Raw genomic sequence first — 11699 nt, 5'->3', positions numbered from 1 at the left:
GATGAAAGACTTTTGCCCAAAACGTCAATTTCGCTGCTCATTGGATGCTGCCTGAACTGCTGTGCTCTTCCAGCACCACTGATCCAGATCCATTCAGCCCATCAGGTCTATTCCACCATTCAATAAGACCATGGCTGATTGGATAATCCTCACTCCATTTTTCCTGCTTTATCCCCACAACCCTTGATTCTCTTCTGATCAGCCTTGAATATCCTTAACGATCTAAGCTCAACAGCCCTCTGCTGTAAAGAATTCAACAAATTCACTATCCTCTGAGAAATTTCTCACCTCTGTCTTAAATGTTTTAATATCTGAGATTATGTTCTCTGTTCTTAGACACACTCAAAAAGGAAAATAACCTCTCTGCTTCTACCCTGTCAAGCGCCGTAAAACATCTTGCTTGTTTCAATAAGGTCTACTCAACATCTCCTCATAAGAAAATCCATTCATACCAAGAGACAACTTAGTGAATGGACTTCCCCCCACCCTATAGAGAAGTGGACCCAAACTGTTTGTAATATTCCAAATGTGGCCTAACTAGTGCCTTGTATAGTTTTACAAAGCATCCCTACTTTGATATATCAAAGGACAACCAATGACTGAGATCGGAAAGAAAAATAGGGCTAGAGGAGCTGGTTCAGAAAGCAGAGTTAACATTTCAAGTCCAATGACCTTCCACCCAAACTTACAGGTGGCATGGTGGCTCAGTGCTGCCTCACAGCACCAGGGACCTGGGTTCAATTCAGGCCTCAGGTGACTGTCTGTGTAGAGTTTGCACATGCACCCTGTGTCAGCACGGGCTTCCTCCAGGTGCTCTGGTTTCCTCCCACAGGTTAGGTGACTTGGTCATGCTAAATTGCCCATAGTTTTCAGGGATGTGTAGGTTAGATGCATTAGTCAGGGGAAATGTAATAGGGAAGGGGAATAGACTTGAGTTGGGTACTTTTCAGAGGGTCGGTGTGGACTTGTTGGGCCAAATGGCCTGTCTCCACACAGTAGGAAATCTATGATTCAAGCTCCCTACTTTTATACTTAATTCTATTTGAGGTAAAGGCCAATATTCCATTTGTTTTCCATATTATCTATTGAACTTGGACACTAGTTTTTGTCATTTATGTACCAAGATTCCCAAATCTCTTTATGCTGCAGCTTTCTGTAGTCTTTCCCCATTTATATAATATTCAGTCCTTTTAGTCTTTCTGCTAAGTATTCATGCTGCCTTTAGTAGTATAGAACTTTACAAGACAGATTTTGTCAAAGGTTTTTTCATCAGGACAATTTGCAAGAATACCAAGTCAAACTTTATACTACATTTGAGGAGAACCTCAGAAGACGTTCAGCCACTAGACAAACAGGCATACCCTAGCCTGGAGACCCATCCTAACACTCATGAACTAAACTCCCCGAAGTGGACAAACACTCTGCTATCTTGTGGATACATTAGGGAATTTGAAAGCTAAGGGAGTAAGCACTGACCAAAAATCTGGAGCAAAACCCAAAGGTGGACTGATGTTTAAGTGTGTCATTTCTCTGGCAACCCTTGTGACCAAACGAATGCTAAACCCAGAACTCTGCTTTCCTCTGGATTCAGCTGAGACCGTGATGATTGGGAAGCCCAGGGTCTCCATGAATTCTGCCCAAGCTTTCACCCGAGAGAGGTCACTCCAGCATTGCTATGGAGCATTAAGACATCACAAGAGACAGTAGTTAAGAGTAATGAGCTCAAATTGATTAGGATAGCGAATAGATACTACTATTGGCTGTTCACAATAGTGGCATGGACCATTACATTCCATTGGTCGCCACCAGCTATTCTCAAGTTGACAAAAAGGAAGAAGATGCTAGGCTTTATTGATCAAGCGGGGACAATAGGGCCCTATGCCTAGTTCTGATAGATAAGATTACTTACAGCGTGGAAACAGGCCCTTCAGCCCAACAAGTCTGCACCAACCCTCCGAACAGCAACCCACCCAGACCCCTACATTTACCCCTTCACCTAACACTAGGGGCAATTCATCTAACCTGCACATTTTTGGAGTGTGGGAGGAAACCAGAGCACCCGGAGGAAACCCACACAGACACGGGGAGGATGTGCAAACTCCACACAGACAGTTGCCTGAGGCGGGAATTGAACCCTGGTGTCTGGTGCTGTGAGGCAGCAGTGCTAACCACTGTGCCACTGTGCTGCCCATAATAGATACATTCCGGATGATAAACGATATGCAGAATGGTTGAGTTTGATCTGGAAAGAGTCAGTTGGAAGCAGCCATTTGGCTCATCGAGTCCACATTGACTATTCCCATCCCCTACCTACCTCTGTAACCCTGCATTCCCCACAGTCAATCCACCTAACCTGCACTTCCCTGGACACTATGGGCAATTTAGCACAGCCAATCCACCTAACTTCTACATCTTTGGACTGTGGGAGGAAACCATGCAGACACAGGGGGAGAAAGTACAAACTGCACACAGTCACCCAAGGCTGGAATTGAATCCGGGTCCCTGGTGCTGTGAGGTAGCAGTGCTGCCTTTCGCAGTACAGAACTGCTCAAGGCATATTTTATGAAAGCTTTTTGTCTTGCATTCATCAGGACAATTTGCAAGAGTACCAAGTCAAGGGGAAAAGCAAACTTTATACGGCATTTGAGGAGAGTTTGAACTGATTGGCAAGTAAAGTCTGCTTGCGAGAGGTGTTCCCATGAAGAATGCACCTATTTGTGGACTTTGACAGTTACCTAATTTGCCACAGGCAAAGTTGCACTCGTTGATACTGTACTGCCTGAACTTATCATTCACAGGGAACCTACAGCATCTCTGCAGCATTGACATAACCCATTCTGAGTCTGCTGGAAGGAAAGGGCAGTGTCCCAGTCTGTGAGAGGTGCAAGGATTATGACCTTGTACAGGAACAAGGGTGACCATAGTGTTTACAGCAATTATTGAGGCATCTCCCTGCAGAGTATTGTGGGGAAAGCATTTACCTGTGTTTGTTCTTGTACAGTAGCTGGCTGACCTGATCTATCCTGAACCCCAGTCGGATTTTGGAATTCAAAGATCCACAATTAACGGGGTCTTCACAGCCCGGCTGCAATTAAAGGAATGCCATAAATGAAGGAGATCAGTTTATATTATTTTTAAAGGGCTTCTGTAGCATAGTGTAGGGTTCCTACCTCTGATCAGTAGGAGACCCAGGTTCAAGTACACAGATCTCTGAAAGTTGCCACCCAGGTAAATAGTGCTGTGAAGGCATATGGCATACTGGCATTTATTGGTAGAGGAATTGAGTTCCGGAGTCCTGAGGTCATGTTGCAGTTGTATAAGACTCTGGTGCGGCCGCATCTGGAGTATTGTGTGCAGTTTTGGTCGCCATACTATAGGAAGGATGTGGAGGCACTGGAATGGGTGCAGAGGAGGTTTACCAGGATGTTGCCTGGTATGGTAGGAAGATCGTATGAGGAAAGGCTGAGGCACTTGGGGCTGTTTTCATTGGAGAAAAGAAGGTTTAGGGGTGACTTGATAGAGGTGTACAAGATGATTAGGGGTTTAGATAGGATTGACCATGAGAACCTTTTTCCACGTATGGAGTCAGATATTACGAGGGGGCATAGCTTTAAATTAAGGGGTGGTAGGTATAGGACAGATGTTGGGGTAGATTCTTTACTCAGTGAGTCGTGAGTTCATGGAATGCCCTGCCAGTAGCAGTGGTGGACTCTCCCTCTTTATGGGCATTTAAACGGGCATTGGATAGGCATATGGAGGAAAGTGGGCTAGTGTAGGTTAGGTGGGCTTGGATCGGCGCAACATCGAGGGCCGAAGGGCCTGTACTGCGCTGTATTTTTCTATGTTCTATGTTCTAAGTCACACTTACTCCAGAGATGTGTCATGACGTCTGCGAACAGACTGATTAGTCTTGCCTTTCCTGACCTCAGCCAGTAACTTGACTCGATGAGCAAAGGCAGTCTGATTGAGCTGCTGGAGAAAGTTGGCTGCCCTCCGAAGATGCTCAATGTGATCTTCCCTTCCCATGACAACATGATGGCTAAGGTCAGCTATGATGAGGCAGCGTGTCAGCGCCCTTTGAGATCTGCAGTGGGCTCAAATACCTTTGTGTTCTGCCGCCTGAAATTCTCCGCCACGTCCTTCACTTTTGCTGCTGTCATGTGTTCACTTCAGTGCCAGAACTGACTGAAAGCTGTTCAGTTTTGCTCATCTGAGGTACGAGGCCGAGGTACATGAAGGCCTCAACAGAAAGTTGCTCTACACTGACAACACCGCAATGACATTCCGAACTTAAATTGGATGTAAAACACTTTGAGGAGACACTGAGGACAGCCTATATAAATGCAAATCACCCTCTGTTTTTGTTTGAGCGCTTCAATAGCAAACGAGCTACTGCAGGAACAAAAATTGAGGGACGTTTGGCGAAGTAAAGAGAAATAAAGATTTGCATTTATATAGCACCTTTCCTGACCGTTAGTCACCCCCAAAGCGCTTTACAGGCAGTGAAGTACTTTTAATCTGCATAAAACCCGAACGAACTGAGGACATTGTAAATCAGACACAAAAACAGACATTGCTGGAAAAGCTCAGCACGTCTGGCAGCATCTGGGGAGAGAAATCAGAATTAACTTTTCAGCTCCAGCGAGACAGTTCCTCAGAAGCAGTCACTATTTAAAGATTGGAAATTGGAAGAGGGGTTTATAATATTGCAGATAAGGACCGAAATTGCAATTTGGAGCAACAGACTTGAAGTTATTGCATTGTATCTGTGCGGATGTTTACACAACAGTGCAACTTTGTAACACATTCAACACATTGTCCTATTCAACTACTTTAGCATTCTAGAGAAACCTGGGGGTTTGACTTTATGTGGGATAATGAGGTTGTGAGAAATTGGATGCTGTCATTGTCTCGCATGGACTAGTGACTGTATTAACACAGTGCAGCAGTTTAAGGCGGACAGAAAAAAATGACATTTTATTTACAAAAGCAGTTTTGTTGGGCGTCGAACCGGCACCAATGCTCCACCTCAACTTCACCTCAATAATTCAGCTATAACTTTCACCTTAAAAACATCACATTTGCTACATTTAACTAGTCCCTGATGAATTTGACCAAAGGCCGGATAATTGTAGTATTCGGACAAGGGGCCCCCCACTTCAGCCTTCCCAAAGTCTCCCCTCCGGTTACCTCCCGTCTGGAACTAACAGTCCCTAATCCCCGTGCATTTACAGGAATTCATCCAAACCTCTGTTTCTGAGAAGCTGTCACGGTATGTGTTAGCTGCTAATCGCTTGCACGTTTCTGTCACTCACTTTCTGAGGCGCAGAGAGAAAAAAATAATCTTTTGATACCCTTAACTTCAGACAGTGTTGAGTCTGAGGGGGAAAAAAAACATTCCCTTAAAGGCCTCTGTTAGACTTCCCTCTTCACTCCTGCTCCAGAGATTTGAAGTAGCCACACCTATGCATTTAAACTGCAAACTGGTTGCTATGTTCCCTGACCTCTCCCCTACTCCGTGAAGCCATTGTTTTGTTTGGCTAAAATCTGCGTCTTAAGTGTTGGGTCCCGCAATGATGTTTGCCCAGTTGCCTTGACCAGACGGGGCCGTGGTCTGGGTCAGAAAGTATTTGATGTTGAAGTAGCCGCCTCCCACATTCACCATGTGAATGAAGTCTGATCAGGTTACAGAATGTCCTTTATGTCCCAAAGCTTAATGAATGGCCCGTTTTTTTCCCCCACTGCCTCATCGCTGACTTGCAATTCCCCTGGAAAATTATTTGTTTATTGATTTTCGTTCTTATTGGGGAGGGGGAATTGGACGGTTTTTTTTTAACCCGAGGAGGGGTGGGGGCAAAAATGCTGGCGTTTTTGCACAGATGTGCCTACTTCTTAAAGTGCTGCCAGAGAGGATTGGGACTGCTGTCTGAAAGAGAAGCCAAGGCAGGCTGGTTCCAGTCCAGGACACTGGTGATGGTGCTAGGGTTGCTGAGACTGACTGCAGGCGCCAGTCTAACCCGCGGAAAGCTCTCTTACCCCGGCGCCTGTCCAAATCAACTGAACCCCAACTTGTGGGTCGATGCTCAAAGCACCTGCGAGAGGGAATGCAACATCGATGAGGTACAGAACAGAAACAATGAGATTGTATTTATTGTCATCAAAGTGGCGACTGATGATCATAAGAGAAAGTTTTGTTTTGGGGGTGGGGTGGGGGAAGGCTGGAATTTCTTCTCAAAAGAGTCATTCCAAATTTTGGCAATCTTTCACCAAACCAGATTTCTTTTGGTGATATCACTTCTGGCTGTTTTGGTTTGGGGAGACTGACAAGGATGGTCAGTTTTCGCCCCCCACATGCTTTCCCTCTTTGTTGCTATCGTGAGATGGTCGTTTATTTGCTGCTGCCTTAACAATAGACTAGTTCCAAACTCAACCTTCATTTCGACAAATTAAGAATGAGGTCACTTTTCGACAAATTTCTGCAGAACCCGAACTTCAATTTCGCTTCTGCACGTCACCCCCACCCCACGCCGTGAAAGTTGTAACTAGGAATAACGTTGTTCTTTTTCCTAAATGAATGCTGTTCCCAGCCATGCATCAACTAAATTCCAGTCGGATAACCCTCAGCAGTGTTTAATCCGGCACTGAGTTTCCTCTGAGATGCCAGAGGTATTCTGCATTGTGACACACTGATAGTGTCCCTGCCTCGAGCCTAAAGGATCCAGGTTCACCTCCCACCTGCAACGGAGGTGTGTCATAGTATGTCTGAAAAGCAGAAGTAAAAATAATTGGAATGTACAGTCCTCCTTAAGTTAGGGCTCCAGTTTCCCCTACCTTGCCTGAGATGGCTTTGTGCCTGTTTCTGGATGGGCTGGACAACAACAACATACATTTGTTGGTCCCCACATTATAAAACAAGACGCTGTACAGGTGATGGAACGTTTCCAGCATGGAAAATGATCCTTCAGCCCATTGTACTTATGCCAGTCATCTCATATCTAATCCCATTTTCTGTGCACTTTGCTCGGAGCTTTGTAGGCTGTGGCATTTCAAGTGCTCCTCTAAATATTTCATAAATGTTGCGAGGATTCCCAGCTCTATGGTCGTTTTCAGCAATGAGTTCCAGGTTTTTGATTGTTAAGGGGATCAATGGTCATGGGGAGGATGGGGTTGAGAAATTGATCAGCCATGATTGAATGGTGGAGCAGATTCAATGGGCCAAATGGCCTAATTTCTGCTCCTATGTCTTATGGTCTTACACTCACCACCATCTGGATGCAAAGGAAAATATACTCCAGTTCCCTGTAAACATCTTGCTCCTTACTTGTGCTGCCTGGTGACCGAGCCTTGTATGATTAGAATGTTTCTCCCTATCGACTATATCTATGCCCCTCATAGACTGGTATATCTCAATCAGGATCCCCCTCAACCTTCTCTGCAGAAAGTAAAACCTGATTGGCCTGATTAGACACAAAAACAGAAATACTCTGAGAAACTCAGCAGGCACAGGTTTCTGAGGAGGGGGTGACCGGACCCAAAATGCTAACTCTGCTTTCTCTCCACAGATGCTGCCAGACCTGGTGAGTTCCTCCAGCTATTTCTGTTTTTGTTTCAAGTTTCCAGCATTCTTTCAGTTTTTGCTTAGCCTTTTCAGTCTCTGTTAATAGCTGAATCCTCCAGCCCAAACAAAGTCTTGGTGGATCTCCTCTGCACTCTCGAGTGAAAAGCACTTCCTTTCTATAGCGTGGTGTCCAGTTCTGCAGTTGTCAGTAAAGGAGGTAGGTTTGAATGACTGAATTAAAGAAGGATGTGAAGGAGAGAGTACACAGGTGCAGGGAAGACATTCTATAGCTTGGGGCCTGGGCAACTGAAGGCACAAGTGGTAATGACAATTTAAATCAATGAGATAGGGAAGGGCAGCATTAAAAGAGCTTAGATGTAGCTCTTCTGATGGTTGTAAGGGAAAAGGAGACTGCAGAGGAAGAGAATGAAGTGGCTATGAATGACATGTGAAAACAACGCTGAGAATTTTAAAGACAAGACATTACTTGACCAGGAACCAGGGGGTCAGTAAGCGTAGAGCCAGGAGTGATAGGTGATTGGGACTTGGTGAGAGTATTTATTTATTCACTTATGGAATGTAGGTGTCTCCAGTGAGGCCAGCATTAATTATTCATCCCCAATTGCTAGAGGGCAGTCAAAAGTCAAACACATAGTTAAGACACAGGCATCAGAGTTTTGGACCACTTCATGTGTGCAGAGTGTAGAATGTAATGGGGAGACCAAGTGTGTGTTAGAATAGTCAAGCCTAGTAACAATTGTAAACAGGCAGGAGGCTGGAAGAGAACAGCAAGCCAGGCAGCATCAGGAGGCAGAAAGTCGATGTTTCCAGTGTCATCCTTCTTTAGGACTGGGAGAGGGTATAATGTAGCCTAGTAACAGATGAGCTGACAGGGGTAGAATTGGATAATCTTATAGAGGTGGACATCCAGTACTGGATGATGGCCAAAAAATCCGAAAATTTATGGTGGAGGAATTGCATGAGATTTACACTTTACATGTGAACACTAATGCCTTCAGATTACACTCAACTTTAAACCACTGCATTAGCCAGTTGAATCTTTTAATGAGAGCAAGATTACTGTAAGGTTGTATGAGTCTCAGTCGGTAAATGTAACACCTCAAGAAAGGGTATTGTTGGGAACCTGTCCCTGGTCAGTGACCAGCCCATTCGTGTTGAAGTAACCTCTGTGTCCATTGCTGATTTCAGGATTGCCAGAGCTTTGAGAAGTGCTGTACGAATGTGTGTGGCCTGAAGAGCTGTGTGGCAGCGAGGTTTGCAGATGGCAGCTTAGCGTCCTTGGACTTACCCAAAGAGGCGACGTGTGAGAGGATTGTGTGCACGCAGCAGGGCTCGGAGTGTGATATCTGGGATGGACAGCCCATCTGTAAGTGCAAGGACAGGTGTGAGAAGGAGCCCAATTTCACCTGTGCCTCCGATGGCCTGACCTACTATAATAAATGTTACATGGATGCAGAGGCATGCATCAGGGGCATCAGCTTGACAGTGGTGACTTGTCGGTATCACATCACGTGGCCCAACACCAGCCCCCAGCCTTTAGAAACCACGGTGAACCCAACGTCAACCACCTCCTTGGAAGACTCCATCCCTCCAGCTCTCTACACCAACCCCTTCCACCAGTCCGTCTATATCGGAGGCACGGTGAGCTTTCACTGCGATGTCAGTGGGCGTCCAAGGCCGGACATCACCTGGGAGAAGCAGAGTGATTACCTGGAAAACACCATCATGAGACCTGATCAAATGTACGCCAATGTAGTGGTCACCAATATTGGCCAACTGGTTATTTACAACACCCAGCAGGAGGATGCCGGTATCTATACATGCACCGCAAGGAACGCAGCTGGCCTCCTGAGAGCAGACTTCCCATTGTCAGTCATCAGACGGGAACATTCTGGAGAGAGCACTGCCAGGAAAATCCAGCCTTTACCATCTGGAGAGTGCTTCAAAGATCCAGACAAGAGGGAATGTGGCCGTCAATATGTCAGGTGGTTCTATGACCACAAGAAGGGCAGGTGCTCCACATTCCTGTTTGGAGGCTGTGAGGGGAGCAAGAACCAGTTTGAGACCTACGAAGAGTGCCGATTGGCTTGTATCAACGAGTCAGTCAATATCTGCACCTTTCCTGCTGTGCAGGGTCCTTGCAAGATGTGGGAGGCTCGGTGGGCCTACAACTCGCTGATGAAGCAGTGCCACGCTTTCGTCTACGGTGGCTGCGAGGGCAACAAGAATAACTTTGAGAGCAAGGAAGTGTGTGAGGAGACCTGCCCGTTCCCGAAAAGCCAGCAGTGCAAAGTGTGCAGACCCCGTCACAAGATCGTGCCCAGCTTCTGCAGAAGTGACTACGCCATTGTGGGCAGGGTGACGGAGATTGTCGAGGAACAGGACTCTGGAGTTGCCAGATTTACACTGGACGAGGTGCTCAAGGACGAGAAAATGGGACTGAAGTTTTTTGATTTCAAACATTTGGAAGTGATAATGATCAACATGGACTGGAACTGTCCTTGTCCAAACATTAACCTGACAGATGGACCCCTCCTTATAATGGGTGATGTCTATGATGGAATGGCTGTGCTGGATGCTGAGAGCTATGTGCGGACTGTAACTGACAAACGCATTAAAAAGATGTACGAAATCATTGAGAAAAAGACCTGCGAACTCCTACACCGCTTCCAAGACTGACCCACAGACATTGCAATGTCATGACGTATTTTTTATTATATCTTGCTATACTTAGAATTGAATGGAAGATGTTTTGCAATTTTATTTATATTTCATGCAGTCTAAAGTTACTGTCATGCTTTGATCACACATGTCACAGGTGTAGCATTTATTGGTCAAGACTTCAGGCTAACAGCTGATTCCTAAATTAGTTTCACACATGGTATTGGCAAAAACTCATCTGTCCATTGGTGCCAGGCTATGCACAAGGGACCCATTGCCCTGTTGCGTTTCCTTGCTGTCTCTGTGACAGTGCATCAGCTTTCCCTGCCAGGAGCCCAGATGGCATAGTTAAATCCTGCCGTGTTGAGACGTCCCACTGGTTCCATACACCGTCTTGCCAAGTGTGATGCTGCCCATAATTCATTGAAACTTTGCCAACTTGGCACTTTGACCTAATTTTACTGTGAATTCCCGTTTGACTGATTCGTTGTCATCACCAAACAGAATACTTCCTTACAATTTGGCCAACAAGTCTTGGTAATCTTAGAATTGCTTCTACTCATATCACTTCATTGGATGTGTGGATCTGTCCGTGTTGCTTTTGCTACTATCTTTTGTGTTATTATCACTAGTGTTAGCTATGGCATTCCAGCAGCTTAAGTCGCTGAGTAGCAATCAAAATGAACGAAGATTAGTTTCAGTTTCCACTCTCAGGATTACTGAGGGCAAAATGTTACTGCCTAATCGACTTATTTAACTCAGAACTTAGATCAAACAAGCATTGCACAGATTCTTTTAGCTTTTATCCAAATCTTTGTAAAAATTCTGAAATTGTTGACTGTTTTTGGGCTGAATGTAGTGTTTGTACACAATTGTGAATTTAATTAGAATTAATTGTTAAGCATTTTACAACAGGGCGTAATGCATTTTTTTGTACAATTGAGGAGCCAAATCAATATTAAACTCTGACATTCTGTCATGAAGCATATGTTACTGAAAATGATGTGCTTAAATCTTTAAGTTCTGTGTCTATGCTTCCTGCTGAATTAGCTCGGTCTGGATACTTGGGCAGTGGTCAGTGATGCCAATCTTTCCTTGCGGTTATCAGCTTGTGAGTTCAGGATCCTGAGCACAAACCTGAAGCAATTGCTCCAATGCAGCAACAAGGCAGTAGTGAAGGTTTTGTCTCTCACTTGAGATGTTAAATTGATGCCCTTCCCACACTTTCAGGTGGGCAATAATTGACCTTATTTCACTACCATACAGAAAACAGGGGCTTTCTGTTTGGTATTCAGTCCGATACTTAGAGTTGTGGAGTCATACAGCATGGAAACAGACCATTCCATATCGATCAGAATCCCAATCTAAACGAGTTCCACCTGACTGGTCCTGGTGGACAGCCCTCCAAATCTTTCCAATTCACATATTTATCCAAATGTCTTTTAAATGTTGTAACCGT

The 11699-nt window shown here is 45.1% G+C and overlaps 1 protein-coding gene across 1 annotated transcript; it reads left to right on the top strand.

The window, feature by feature from the left end:
• The first annotated feature begins 5752 nt into the window (after positions 1-5752).
• Positions 5753-10258, top strand: LOC132828983 (WAP, Kazal, immunoglobulin, Kunitz and NTR domain-containing protein 1-like). The gene is made up of 2 exons (XM_060846231.1): positions 5753-6120; positions 8768-10258. Exons 1-2 carry the CDS (start codon positions 5860-5862, stop codon positions 10256-10258), a joined length of 1752 nt encoding a protein of 583 aa, XP_060702214.1. The 5' UTR covers positions 5753-5859.
• Positions 10259-11699: the final 1441 nt, after the last annotated feature.

This window comes from Hemiscyllium ocellatum, chromosome 28 (assembly GCF_020745735.1).
Source record: "Hemiscyllium ocellatum isolate sHemOce1 chromosome 28, sHemOce1.pat.X.cur, whole genome shotgun sequence".
NCBI classification, from domain to species: Eukaryota; Metazoa; Chordata; class Chondrichthyes; order Orectolobiformes; family Hemiscylliidae; genus Hemiscyllium; species Hemiscyllium ocellatum.
Note: the sequence above shows the minus strand (reverse complement) of the source record. Positions and strands in the feature narration are given on the sequence as shown.

Coding starts and splice junctions, on each gene's coding strand:
- LOC132828983 (XM_060846231.1), top strand. CDS start 5,860: ATGCTGGCGTTTTTGCACAGATGTGCCTACTTCTTAAAGTGCTGCCAG. Junction 6,121..8,767: donor GGGAATGCAACATCGATGAG/GTACAGAACAGA, acceptor TGCTGATTTCAG/GATTGCCAGAGCTTTGAGAA.